The 15,041-nt window shown below is 47.3% G+C and overlaps 1 protein-coding gene across 1 annotated transcript in view; it reads left to right on the top strand.

Annotated features, from left to right (window-relative positions):
- The window catches only part of LOC119461798 (kalirin-like), a 75,314-nt gene that overhangs the window by 13,259 nt on the left and 47,014 nt on the right, over positions 1-15,041 (top strand). Inside the window, 9 exon segments of the mRNA XM_049660823.1 lie at positions 1,105-1,343; positions 2,136-2,241; positions 6,465-6,664; positions 6,666-6,844; positions 9,755-9,886; positions 9,971-10,123; positions 12,177-12,258; positions 13,321-13,372; positions 14,363-14,511. Coding sequence (XP_049516780.1) covers positions 1,105-1,343; positions 2,136-2,241; positions 6,465-6,664; positions 6,666-6,844; positions 9,755-9,886; positions 9,971-10,123; positions 12,177-12,258; positions 13,321-13,372; positions 14,363-14,511 — 1,292 coding nt within the window.

Raw genomic sequence — 15,041 nt, 5'->3', positions numbered from 1 at the left:
AGGCATAATATCGTGCGCAAAAATTTTCGGAAATCATCAAGTTAAAAAAATATAGAAGCACGAAGTTTATGAATCCTTAACTCTTCACCAAAAACAGATATCGCAGTTCTGTAAAATGCATCCGTTAGAGCAGTTAGAGCGGACGAATTTGATATATCAATTTGTAGCTTACGCGAATTTGTTACAATGCTTACGAGGGTTTTGCAAAAGTCCCACTCACGAATTAGTGGTATATTTCAGACCGATGTATAGAACACCAATTTTCTCCGATTCTGATGTATTTTAAGTATTTTTTAACATAATTGTGATATCGTTTTTCTTTACAGAGTTATAGAGTTGTAAACTTCATAGTTTCGTTTTTTGATACTATGCCATTTCCAACATTGTTTATTAAAAAATTCGACGGCCTAAATAAAAAATATGATTCTTATAGTTACTAGGTTTTAGATTTTTCTTTTAATTTCAATAAAGCTCATCAAATTCGGTGCCGTGGTTGCTGAGAAAAATGATTTATCCATTCCCATATATTTAGATAGGAGCCCCCGAGGTAAAGAGTCCTCTTAGTGTCTGTGGTTAATTCCTTGCCACCGCTGAACAGAAATGACACAAGCTAGTCGCGTACACATATGTGCACACTGATTGAAGGGGCTAACCACGCGAATGTCTCCATGTGCCTTGCGCTCTTAAGGTCTCGTGGTCGCCACCTCCAGATCCTCCCGCCTTTTTCATCCTTCTTTATGGCACTGAATTCGTCCACCATCTACTGAGCAACGGAGGTCACCATTTCAAGAATGTCGCTAAATGTGCAAAAAAAAAGCAGTTTGTCGAAATATTCTTCGGCAAACCATATTGTTATCGGCCAGCGCTCTAGCAGCGGCCATTCGCTAATCCTTTATCGAGAAATGTGACGCTTAGAGCGCACTGGCAAAATAGGCAAAGACTAGGAAGGATCTTCAGCTGCTTCATTTTATCACGGCGCGCGTTAGAATTCTCCGCTTACATGTGACTTCATCGATGCTGTTTTGTAATGATGCCATGGACTCAATGTGGCCACATCCAGGAGATCGACCCTCCTATATGCGCAAACGAAGCGCGTAGCGTTAGACCGCGCTACCGTGCATTAATTCCCGCTCATCAGGCGTTTCCTTCTCTTCTGAATGGGAAAGGCATCGCCAAGCGGTTCTGCGCCGACCGGAAGAGTCGCCGCCGCCATCGCCCAGCCAGCAGCTGACACCGCTCTGCAGCCCCTGCGACGAGCGGCCGTCCCCGTGGCGGCGGGTGGCCAGCTTCACGGCAGTCGGTCACAGGGCAGGACCCGAGGACGGTGCGACTCTGCGTAACGGGTGAGCAGTGCCGGCCCGGCCACCGACAACCGCATCAACATGCAAATTTCGCGCTTATGACAGAAGCAAGCAGCACCTCTACATAGGCGGAGTTGCACGCGACACAGTAGTGAGCCTGCCAGTTGCTACTGTGTCGTGTGATCTCCGTGTTCGGTTTCATTGCGCTGAATAATTGAGTGTCTTTTGCCGCGTGACGTCATTTTTTGCCCCGTGTAAAACGCTTAAAGTGAAGTTAAGTGTTGCGTGAGTGCACCAACCGAAAAAAAAAATAGAAGAAACGAATTAAAAAGTCTATAGCCTTCTGATGTACTTAGACGGGTTAAGGACGTTCAGACATTGGTGTTCTAGTGCACTTAACTTTTTTTTTTAATTAGCAGGTAGTATACGCCTAATATTCTGGAGGTTTCGTGTCTCCAAGTCATTGCCTTGTCTGGGCCGAGAACTTTTCAGCATGCCCGTAATTTGAACCCGCGCAAGTGCTAACCGAGGTCACAAAGATGTGCTAATCACGCTATATTGCGCATGCATTTCATCTGGAACGTCTGTAGAATACTACCTTGTGGGACAAAGTCAGCTTGCTTTCTTTGAAATCGCTCGGACATAGTTTTCAGTTCGCGGGCATATTCACAATAAGCGTTGCACATTTCAGGAAGCACATTGAACTTGTCTGGGCTCTCGGTATCATGACTTTTGTACAAAAACGAAAGAAAATAAGGGGGTGGGGGAGATACTGAGAGCGCTCATTCTACAGCTTGTGCATATATTAGAATCATCACGAGGTATTTTACGCAGGAGGCCGTGGTCTTTGCGGTTGAAGAAGACTTACAAGACTGACAAGAAGCACCGAAAGTCTCAGGACGAGAATTCTCTCTCCACTGGAGGAAACAGCCCGACTGAGGCGAGTATACTCTTTCGTGTACCTACAGCTAACGAAATATCTTGCACTCTTCACTCGTGTATACGGATGGTCTTTTATTTATTTTTCAACTTTGCGGGTGAGGCTACTGCTGTCTTGCCGATTATGCAACCACTTAATTGAGCACTTGGATATTTACAACTGGGCATGTTCACGGGTATGTGAACATTCTCGGGAAATCCTCTAGAGCGGGTACGTGCCCCTGCTATAGGAGCCCGAATAGACAAGTAGAACAAGATGCAAGAAGTGAACAAGTCGGCAACAGAAAATTGAAGAAGTCACCTGCAGAGAATTGAAAAAAGTTGGCATCAAAAGCAGCTGAGCGAGGCGAAAGAAGTGAAGGGAATACAGAATGGTACCACAGCGTGCACTGACCGAGTGTGCGTTGAGCTACAGAGAAGTGAAGTTGGCAACGAAGCGGCCGAGCAGTAGCGCACCCAGGATCTCTGCCAGGGGGGGGGGGGGGTTGACAGTTTGCCAATACCATCTAAACAGCACTAATTTCGATTTCTTCACGGGAAATTGTCAAAAAAATGCGCTTTTTGCGAGTGTGCAGACGATTGCGCGTCTTACATCTTAGTTGCAGTACTCAAATGCGTAAGGAAAGAAAAGGGGTTAAACAAAAGGGGGAGTTAAGTCGGCCTCAGGGGGGGGGGGGGGGTTCAACCCCCCCCCCCCCCCCCCCACCCCCCGTCGGTGCGCCACTGCGGCCGAGTGTGTGGAAACGAGTTAATTTAACAAAATCGATTCTTGGCCAATCCTCCATAGCGGGTATATGAACCGTAGATTGAGGCAAACCAACCAAACAACCAACCAAAACGGAACCAGTGCGTGCGAGGAGCGTTGAGCTACACAAAAGTGCTCGAAGAAGGGGATATGAAGTGAAGACATTTTGCACGAGCCATGTTATGAGGCAAAAACAACATTTCAGCAAACATCAACGAAAGCTTCGCCTATAACCGACTCCCACATTTACGTGGGATCCGCCGATTTTATTTTAATTCGGGGTATTTGCCACGAGGCATATGCAGTAAAAAAAAATTGGCTATCGATTGGCTATCGATGACTGACTAAACTTAAGTAGTCCCAACCATGCTTAGCTAGACTTGGCCAGGCTCAGCTTCGCTAGTTCCATGGAGGAAGGAAAAAACTGAGGAGGGGCCCTGACGTCACTCTTTGTGAAGCCAAGTGACGCCGGAAGTTGGCGTTACTCCGCCATCTTGTCGTGGCAGATTCTCCTCTGTTCTCCTCTCTTGTTTACATTTCTCGCGAAACCATGCACGCCGCGCTGCGCGCAACCGGGCTGCCCGGGCGCACGTGCTCCGCAGCGATCCTAAACCGAAAGATGTAATCGCAATGTGTAATCGCATTACCGTCGTCGACGTCATGTTAAAAAAGTTCGTAATGAACTTTGCAAATTCGACCGTGCGGTCGAATTCGCTGCTTTTGCCGGCTTTTATAAAAATAAAGATGCTTTATCAGCCCAGCTAACTGAATGTGTGCTTCCGTGAATGGTGCGCCGTTGCATGAATGCAGCGCTTTGAGCGCTACTGTAAACGTCATGCAACGTGCACATATAGGTCATGAAACACTACAGGTGGGTAAGCAGGCATTGTGAATGCCGATGTCGAGGGCAGCAAACTGAAGCACATATTCCGCGTAAAACTCCACCGGCACACCTGTGCAGGTGTGTATGACCCTCGAAAGCGCTCTCCTTAAACGAACTCGTGCTGTCGCGAGTACTGCGAGATACAAGTAACAGTTGAGCAACATGTGTTTTAATATGTGCAAAAGCAAGTTGTTACTGAACACAAAGTTCTAAAGTCAGGATTGTGCATTCTTGCATAACATTCTATGTTATCATCGTTATACGTATTATCACCCGCTGTCAAAAGCGGGAATACTGCACGACTGTCACTGACCTGCAAGGCGTTCATTGTACAGATTCTGAAACAGTGGTTTCGGTCTACAATGGCAAGTTAGTATGATTCCGCCGAAGAGGGCAAAATTTCCGCAGATATTCCTTAGTCCGTGACCATTGCCATGGCACGGTACATAGCGTATACAGCGTTGCATGCGCATTCATCTCACGCGTTTGAGTTCCTTCAGTCCCACCTGGCCACAGCAACATACGGGAGAGCACGGTCCAGATAAAACAGCGGAACAAAATACAGAGACTAACGCAAGCCTGCCAACACGACGCCTTTGCCACGGTACGAAACCTATGGCGCAACATCGTGTGAGCGCACACACCATAACAAAGCCGCCATTGTGCCACGACAACATGGCCGCTACAGCGCAAAAATCGTGAAAAAATAAAGAAAAATACCATGACTACATCACTTCCTCCACACTTTTTTCCTAGCGCGCGGATGGGGTAGGGCCTCTCCTCAGTTTTTTCCTTCCTCCATTGCTAGTTCACAGGGGTATGTGCCATTGCGCTTGGACCCTTTCTGCACTGTGGCCAGGATCGGCCCACATTTTTTGTGGACGACTAACGGAATAACAGCCGGCGTGGACTTAGGTGCTGCAGCAAAGAGTTTGTGCATTTATTGTTCTATATCGAACGGGTAGAGTCTTCTGGAAGATTAGGCTTTAGTTTGGCCTCCCAGAGCATCTTGTGCCTAATATCCCGAGTACCAGGGCACTGCCACAGAAGGCGATGATTGTACGGTTGGGTGGTCTAGACTATTTACGTTCCACGTTTTATGTAAAATCGTGGTCCAGGACGAAGAAAACGCCTCGTTCTTCGTTCATCTATGCGTTTGAATGCAAATATTTCAGCACACTATCTGACTGCTGTACAAAGTTGTACGCGCTGATTTCGGTCTCGTTTGGAAGATTGAGCATATTGACCACAAGACCGCGTGTCGTGGTACGCCTTTACGCCGGCGTGACTAAAGTATTTGCGGCTATTGATACTCTGGGTGAGGTCATCCATTATGTACACTCGATGTTCCATTTTGCGGCCTAGAAGAGTCGCGTCGCACATGTAGCGTTTGTTGATGGCTTGTCATGCAGATCTCCCGAATAGGAAACGCAAGTGCCTCAACGGCCAGCATGTGGCAGCATCAATGGCAGCGAGAGCGTAGACTTTCGAAGTACATATTCTAACTGCGCATTCTGCTGTACGTCTCACGAATGAAGCACTACATTCGGGTTTTTAAAAAATGTCGCAGTTTCGCCCGAAAGGCGAAGCATCAATTGCGATAGCAAATTAGTAGAGAGCTATTCGGAGTACGGATAATAGCTTTATCGGCTGCATAAACTTGGACACATTCGCTTACTAACTGAATTAACAAGCATGGTGTCAGCGCGCACAAGCAAACATGAATAGATCACACTGAATGACCGCAGACAACGACCGTCAAAACGCGGGCAGCAAGCGCAGCCGCAGCCGCCGAAGCGGGCGAAGGTTCGCGTGGTCTATCGCTTCAACCGAAACTGAGCGGCGAATGTACAGCGCATACAAATGTCAGAGCCGTGTGGAGATAAGAGACGGTGCGGGCGACCGCCACCGCCGGGCAAAGTGCAGAGGAGCTGTGCAGAGAAGTTGTTGGCAGAGGAGCGCTGCCCCCCCCCTCACTCCCTCCCTCCCTCCCGCGCTGCCTTCCCGCTTTCTTGCTTTCGCGTGGGAGATTGAGTGGCCAGTTCCCCTTGCGCCCGGTTGCAAGATGAGCATTTGGTGAAGCATCACAGCGTTGCCCCGCCTCCCTCCCTCCCTCCCATACCCCCACGGCCTTTCGCGCGACGGTCGCGTTTGCTTTCCGCCGTGCGTTCACTCTCTGTGATAGCGCGCTTCCCCCGAGCGCTTTCTCTCGCGCACACGGCGCGCGGCGACGATTTTATCGCCCTTGGACTTTATACGGAACCTCACGGCGACGGCAGAAATCCGGTTGAAGTGTCCATATAATTGCTATCGCAATAAAAATAAAAGCGCGCCGCGTCATTAACCTATGGCAGACACTCAACGAAGAAATAGTGCGACCAAAATCCTTTAAAACAAAAACAAAATGTCAAAAAGTGATAATATTATGTAGAAGTTAGGAGCAAACATTGTCTGTGGTATAGTGAGTATAGAGAAGCTAAGGCGCGCAATTTGGTTTACCAGTACCGACAGCGAACCACCATTGATACTCTTCCTACTCTGCTCCAAAGCGAGCTGGTTCATTGAAACAGTATGGCCGCTGTTTGTCTTGCCACAGCCGACGCCGGCCAGCGTGGTAGCGGCAGCACCAGGCAGCCAAGCCGTTCTGCGCTGCCAGCTCGACGTTCCTTCCCTCCGGTCGGCGGCTGGGGCGGTGTCGTGGCGGCTGCCGGACGGCAGCTGCGTCAGGGCTCGCGCCCCGGGAGACGGGGCGCCCGTGCTCTTCCGCATGGGAGCCTCCGTGGACGACGGCGAGTGCCGCGGCGTCGTGCCGCGAGCAGTCGCTGGCCGACCGCTGCGTAGCGCGGCTGCACACCGACGGCTCGAGCAGCCTGGAAGTTGCCCAGTGCGAGCCCCTGGACGCCGGCCTGTACGTCTGCAACCATGTCGTGGACGGCGCCACCCGGCTGGCCGCCTCCACGCGCCTCCTCGTCACGGGTGCGTGTGTATACTTGTCCCGAGCGAAACGAGTATAGTTTAATACAGTCAGCGGGAAATTGAAAACAGAACAGGCAAATTAATATCAAAACAGGGAAAACAGAAGACCGTGCCTTGTGTACCCCAAGGTATGAGACACATCTTTGAGACAAATTTCAACTTATCTCTTGCGATGTATGGACCTTGGCTGTGAAAAATGAACGGAATCGGGATCCACTAGAGAAACCTGCAATAACTGCATTCTTGTTTGAATCGATTGTCATGGAAATATCCGTATTCCATCTAAAACGCTGTGCGATGGTTCGGATACACACCACTCCTGTAGCGTCGCCACTTAATTGCTTGAACGTCACGGATTAATGTCCGAGTGTTTCTAAATGTATCTATACAATTGTAGGGTTTTCTCACGGGGATAGAAGCACGTTCATAGTGTTGATCCATCTGGGAGTGTCGTGAGGTTTCACTACGCCTAACCACAGAACTCGCAAGACTGTGTTCGCAGCTCCCTGACAGAGCATGCCACAAGATGAACTCGGGCACATTAAAAAAAAAAAAAAGTTCGTGGTAGATGCCAGCATTCGCTTAACCGGAACGGTACCTGATACATAATGGCGACACCTTTTCAGGGACTAAAGGAATCGTCATATTGTGTTAGATGGCTTTTCTAATAAACGAATGCTTCCATCTATTTCCGAGTGTTTTCCATGCGCCCGAGCATGGTACGTGTGGTATGTTCGTCTTAGTAAATAGTCAGGCTGCTGTTACTTTTTTAAAACACTCCTCCTCCTCCACCTAATACTAGCACTAGTTTTGAGACATCAGTCCGCAAAGTTGTGGCGCAGTGAGCATATTGCCGTTATACATATTTTCCAAGAAAACCTTCCTGAAGCGCTTCAGGAAGGTTTTGTGGAACAAATGTTCGTTATACAAAAGTAAGGAGGAAGTATTTTAACGGTGTATTTAAAGTATTCTTTATACAGTAAGAAAAAAGCATTTTGACGGTGTATGAACAAATGTTACTAGAATGTAAATGTAAATAGACTGTCAGTAAAGTAAATAGAAAGTTGGTAGGAGTTCTAAATAATGTTACTAGGCATTTTTTAAGGGGTAGAGCTACAATGTATTTCATGGATCTGCCACGAGACGAGACTATCGGAACTCATGCGAGATTTCAGGACTCCTACTACGTGGAAATACATTGAGAACAAGTGCTTTAATATAATTAATTAAATTTTATTGGTGAAATTTGCCAAATAATTATTTTAAAAGGCGGTCACCGCCAAAATTTTGATGTCCGGCACAGCTACGAACATCGATGAGCAAGATTATTACTTTATTTCGCGTGAAATAAATAGCATAATTTTCTTTTCTACTTTCCTTGTGGTTAAATGTTTATTTGTTCCTTTGTTCGTTTGTTTTTAATGGGTTTTTCTAGCGCAGCTGATAGTCTGGTACCTTCCGGTAGCGTAGTTCCCTTGTTTACTCCTCAAATAACGGCACCAGACCACTACAGAGGGTACACACCACAAAGTTTGCAGGAAAACAAGCTTCTTTGTTGTCATTTGCTAACTCATTCTTTCACGCGCGGTCGTCGACTTGCTTATACCGTGCGCGAAGGAAGCCATATGGCACTGACATCAGGATCGTGAAGGTCCTGACTGCAAGAAAAGGTAGAAGAAAAAAGAAGCAAAATAACCCACGCGTTGTAATCTTCTCTCTTTCTCTTTCTCTTTATCTCCCCTTTTCTTTCTTTTTTTTTTTTCTGTTAATGCCGACTCGTCCTGCAGTGCACTAAGAAACGATGCCGTGGCAAGACAAAGAAATGCATTTGTCGCACGCAGCTGTCGTACTCGTGAAATTCTCATCCGCTGCGCATGTGGGTGAGGCAGTCGAGGCCGCGCCAGACGGTGAGGCTCCGCGGGTTCCTTTGATGTCTCTCATTTGTTACGCCGTGTTACGTCACCGCTACAAATGGCACCTTCGTTGATTCGGTAGCGGTTCTCACATTTGACAGAAGAAGAACAAGGAGATGGAGCCACAAATTCCTATCTCTTCCTTTTACAACGAAGCTTTAATGCCTATAATAGGCGAAACGCCCGTCCGGGCCCAGGAGGACCCTGCGCCGGAACCAGTGCGCATGCGCGAAAAAAATATTATAAACGAGTTGGAGAGGACTTAGCAGCGAGAGGAGAGGGAATGTCTGGGTCTTTCACTGCGAATTAACACGTGTTGGTGACGTACACCCTTCGGCAAAATAAGCCGGGTATGAAATCTGAGAAAAAGCTGAATATCTCCACAGCCTCACAACGCAGCCTGGTATTTGCATTTCGGGCTTCGATTAGAATATGCTAACGACATTGTCGTATACAGTTTTACTGGCTACTGCTACAGGCTGCGGAGATATTCAGCTTTTTCTCAGATTTCATGCCCCGGCTTATTTTGTCGCCGGGTGTACATACACCCTCGCAGCGTCTCCGTGGAATGCACACGCGCCAAGCTTAAGTGTGAGGGAGCAAGAGGAAAGGGGCCGTCTGGTTTTTTCGCAGCATGCGTGTGACGTAGTGCAGCCTGCGTGGAGTGCGCACGCGCCAAGTGTGAGGGAGCAAGGGGAGAGGGAACGTCTGGCGGTCGGCATAAAGGGGCGCGTAAAGTGGCACATAATTTCGCAACACAGTTCAGAAACAACGCGTGATAAGCCTTAAGATAAACACCGTGGCCGCCCCTTTTCAGCTTCGCTGGTCAACCATCTCCACAGGGTGTAAGGGCGGGCCGAACATTTTTAAAAAAATTCAAGTTGGCTTTTAATTATGAAGGAAAACAGAGAGACAGCTGGGCGCCGCTCTACATATTGCACCTGCAAATTGTCACGTTGTCGAAGCCCCTTGAGCAAGGCGAACGATTTTCTTCCAGGCAAGCCAAACGAACCAGGGCGACCGGAGTTGTTGAACGCCCAGGGGACCAAGCTGCAATTAAAATGGGAACCAGCGCAAGCAACAGACGACTGCCCAATGACTGGATATGTGGTTGAAAAAACTGTCAAAGGTATAACGTCTCTCAGCTCTGGACGGGGCCCGCTCTCATTTGTGTTGGTTGCTGTGAAATGAACTTAGCTGCTCTTTCGCTCAGGTTTGCAGTTCTGGGAGCCGGCCGGGCCAGCGACCACCTTGTGTACGCAGGTGATCCACTGCGATCCAGGCTCTTACATGTTCCGTGTCGTCAGCCATTCGGAGCTTGGAACGAGCAATCCGGGCCCACCTTCTGACGCAATTACGGTCACAGGTGCATGCGCATTGTTTTCGCCATCCAAACTTCCAAAGTGTGTATTCAAAAAAGAGAGTATAATATTTGAACTGTCGTCAAATGATTAGGGGTGTGCGAATATTCCAAACTTTCGAAAAACGAATCGAATACTCCCCTATTCGATTCGGTCCTCGAATCAAATATTCGCTATTTGGAAATCCAATGATTTTTTGAATAGTTTTCGAATATTTTACCTCGTCGACTGCGCATGATCAAACATGGAATTGAAGCAAAAAAAAAAAAAAAAAAAAACATGCACAGCGGAGATACTGTGCCAGAGCACGCTGTCGCTCACGGAGCCGGGCTTTTCCGGTAAAACCACAATGAATCAATAAAAGTTTATTTATACATGGCACTATAGGTAGTGGGTATTGTTTGGATTATAGATGCAGCACATGTGTCCTCCCGTCGTATTAAATATGAAGGCGTTTCATTGCGACATACTTGATACAATGGTGGCACCATATGCCGCGACCATTCGAAATAGAGAAAAAGGGCTTTTTTCTTTTCTTTTTCTTTTTCTGCTCGCTCCGCCATCGCGCAGATGGCGGCCCGCATTTCTGGTTTGGGCACGAAGGCATACACAAATGTTGTTTGGGACCGCAAGGCTGCGTTTCTAAACTTAACGTGATAAGGGATGACCGCATATGCTCAGATGAGCGCTAAGTTTGCGAACAAACCTTTTAGTACTTGCCGGGTTGGCGTAGCTTTGGTGTTGTGCTGCTAAGCCCGAGTTTGCGGGATCGAATCCCAGCCCACGCCATAGTGGGGGACTCCGGGTTAATTTCGACCGCCTGGGGTTCTTTAACGCGCACCCAATGCACGGGTGTTTCTGCATTTCGCCCCTATCGAATCCCGGCCGCGGCGGCCGCATTTCGATGGGGGCGAAATGCAGAAACACCTGTGCATTGGGTGCACGTTAAAGAACCCCAGGTGGTCAAAATTAGCCCGGAGTCCCCCACTACGACGTGCCTCATAATCATATCGTGGTTTTGTCACGCTAACCCCAGAACATAACTCTTTAGTCATTCCTAAGGCTTTTTACTCCTAAGACGTACATCGCCTAATGCGATGTGTGCTTTTAAAGTAGAGCATGCTTTTTAACAGTGCAGTGTAATGACAGAAACTTTCTAGTGTCGCGTACCACGACGTGAAAATTGTTTTGATATAGCTGGTGAGAAGGCTGTATATTATTCGCAAACTATTCGATTCGATTTGATTCGACCCGATCTCAAAAGCTACTATTCGCACACCCCTACGAATGATTAATGGCGCACTATGTAGTTGGGCCGTCCCTTATTAGAACATCAACCCCTTGAAGCACCGTGCATGTTGTCACTGTGCCCGTCTGAAGATGTCGCGGGAACGCTCTTCTGCTCAGTGCGAAGCGAGTAGATCGTTCTGTCCTCGACTGCCGATCTACTCAGCTCCTAAACACTGCAGACCTTGTCGTTTTTATTGGTGCTGGAGCAAGACGCACGGTGTTGAGGCATTGTCGTTTTGCCGCGGAGTCAATTCGTAACGCAACGATTTAGGCCAATCTGCATTTTGTCCCGAACGCCACACAGTAGCTTATCCCCTTATACGTGGTCACGTGCGACTTTGCCGTCTCCGTAGACACGCAGAGCTCCGTAAGCAGGCATGGTGCGCATCATGTATCGTTGCCAAATGTAGCAGTCATTTCCCTGACGAAGCCAAGTCCCCATGTCGAAACGTTGGCTCCGTACTCAGGATTGTCTTGTTCGGTCATTGTTGATAAATTCGTCTGCATCTTCCTTGACCTCATTTGTCCTGTTTGCATGCGTGTAAAGTGACAGAAAGAAAGGCATCAAGATACATGGGCATAAACTCTATCGCACTTAAAACGTTGAAAAATAACATTTCTGGCTTGCAGCCAAATAAGCATGATCGGCAGCGCTGTGCAAGCTACGGGAATACCATGTACTCCTTGTATAAAAGTACACTTGTTGCCCGTTCGCGTGTACAGTAAAACAATTCGATAAGATTGACGCTCATGCATGTATCGACGCAGGTGACACAACGAAATCCCAGTCAGGTGTGGTCGAATGGAAGAAGAACTTTTCCGGATACATCGAAGTGGGAGAATGTGGAAGGCAAGTTTTTTTTTTTTTTTTTTTTTATTTCTACGTACTGTGTAATTTTTTGTTAGCTTTCTTGAGCGGAAACCTTTTCTTTATTTGCTAGGGGAAATAAGTTGGGAATTTCGGTGGTTCTGGGGATATTCAAGTTAAAGTAACGATCTAAAAGTTATCAAAGCGTGTTCGCACACGCGTCAGTTACGCCTGTATATTGAGTCGATTATCTTTAATTCAATTTTAATTCAATTTAATAAGTTGTCGATGCCGGCGCGTATAGCTACTTCTGTCGCTGCGGAAGACAATGAAAGAGTGCGTAACATCCTTCTGCAGTTTTTTTTATTAGGAACTAAATAAACCGCGAAGACAGCACACGACACTGCCGCTGAACGCTTGTTCACTTTCATAGTCTCTGTATTGTGTCTCCGCACTGTTTTTCAGTATAGTGAACAAGTTATCAATTCGCCAAGCTTGTGACATCTCCACAATACGCTCATTAGAGTCGCCTCAATTAATGTTTCGAAGTTTGAGCCGGGGGACGATCGAAATAGTTTGTTGTACCTGATCGAATATATATAGTCGAAGCTGATTCAACAGGTGACGCGTGGTGCCCCCCAATGGAAGATTCCCGAACTTTCATATGACCGGATTTCAGGATCAATTGGCATCGCCTCGCCTTGCGCTTCCTTTGCACTTGAAGAGATAATTATTGTATACATCCACCGCGTGGATTACTGACTATGGCGTTGCGCCACTAAGCACAAGGTCGCGGTTTTGGTTCCCGGCCACGGCGGCCGCATATCGATGGGGGCGAAATGCAAAAACCCTCCTGTACCGTGCGCTGGGTACACGTTAAGGAATCCCAGGTGGTCAAATATAATTCGAAGTCCCCCACTCGGTGTGCCTCATACTCAGACCGTAGTTTTGGCACGTAAGACCCCAGAATCTATTTTTTTAATAAGCTTTGTTTCGTGGCCTTGCGTGTCGTCAGTGAATATGTATACTGCCCCGTTATTTCTCTCGTCTGCTCACTGAGCCCCCATTATCGAGCTTACAGTTTAATGTTATCTGCTCTTTCAGGGGACGATTTTCCATCGTGAAGAAGTGCATCAACAATGTAACAGGTGAAAGGGTAAGCACTTCCCTCCTTTTATTACTTTTAGAAAAGCATCTCATAGGTCGCTTTTTTTCGCGAGCTGGCAGCTCAGGAGGAAGTATTTAGTGCGCAGGGTGTCAGATTGTAACTTGTCCAATGTGAAAGCCCTCCATTTTCTCTCGTGTTGTCCATATTTGTCTCGCGTCCCGATTCAGCTGCTGACGCAGCAGCCGATACGCTTGCAGAAAAGGCGATCGAAACCTAGTGAACTTGCGACAAACTCCACTATTAGAAGTTCTCTTGAAAAGGAATATCGACACGCCGCTTGTTTAAAACTTCACTTGACAAATATAGATTGCAACAAGCGTGTTGGATATGCGTTATTGTGTTTTTATTTATTTTTATTTCGAATGTGCACAGTTCACTTATGACCTTACACTTTTTGTCCGGTATTATCTGCGGACTTTCTGCAAACCACCCGTTCGGAAGTCTATGGACTATAGAACAAAAGAACCATAATTCTTATATAGTATATAGACAGTATATAAACTTCACATAGCCAAAATGAAAAGTCTGCAAGAAGTCGATGTTTTTTTTTTTTGTTTTTTTTTTTAATATAGCGGTAACGTATGACGGCACAGTACTCTTCATCTTGTAATCCTTTATAACAATCGTCCCCATCAAAAAAGCGCTTGGGGGATCGCGCCTTTGCTTCAGGTGCGCGGGCTTCGCATTCCTGCACCGTCGCTTTTCTCCCCACAAACGTGCGAAGACCCCAATGAGCGATACTGAGCCTACTTCTCGAAGTAAAACGCCGGCACAGAGCTGTTAGGCGTTGCCGGAATGCATTAACATTGCGTCGCTGCGTTGAACGCAGCGACGTTTATGTTGCCTGCAGCTTATCTTCAAGTTGGCCAGTCGCTCGTAAACCTATATACAACATTATATCAGTGGAGAAACAAACATTGGAAGGGCGCTAATTTGTCGTTGCGTGACCTGCACTTAGTTGCCTTCCTCTGCCTGCAGGTGGCAGCCAAGGTCATCGGCTTCCAGCAGCAATCACGCGCCACAGTGGAGCACGAGTGCCATATGTTGGCCAGCCTCCAGCACGACGGCATTGTGGAGCTGCTCGAATGCTACCGCACGCCGAGCAGCCACATCCTAGTGTTCCCATTGTGCGTAAGCTTTGGCGCTTGTATTTTGGCAATGCACGAGAGGTTTCCCTCGCAGGTAACGCAAAAGGACTGTACTCCGTGCTGACATCCACCTCGCACGAGTATCGGTTTATTATGAGTCATTCCAGAAGTATATCGTTCAAAAAAAAGTTTTGGGAGTTCTTTAAAAAACATGCCATTCCTCGTAGAAGTCTTCTTCTTATGCATAAGCATACCGACCTTGTTTCAAGCACTTTGTGGCACCTGCATTTGGATGTTATGATAAAAGGGTACTCATCACCAGAAATTATGTATGTATATATATGCATGCATGCACAAAGGTAATAAAGTTTCACGGCTGTGGTGTAGTGGATAGGGTTTGCGTTACCGCGGTCGCTGTCCGCCGGAAGGAAGGAATGCGGAAGGAATGTCGATCGTGTTCTTAGCGCGTTTCGTGCGCTTTTCTGCAACAGCGAAGACGAGAACAGCGGGGGCGCAAACGCGTAATAGCGTTTTATTGTTTTGTTCTGATGTATTTCTACTGTTCTACT

The sequence above is a fragment of the Dermacentor silvarum genome, chromosome 1 (assembly GCF_013339745.2).
Source record: "Dermacentor silvarum isolate Dsil-2018 chromosome 1, BIME_Dsil_1.4, whole genome shotgun sequence".
Lineage (NCBI taxonomy): Eukaryota > Metazoa > Arthropoda > Arachnida > Ixodida > Ixodidae > Dermacentor > Dermacentor silvarum.
The sequence above is the reverse complement of the archived record's forward strand: the minus strand, read 5'-3'. Positions and strand labels throughout refer to the sequence as shown.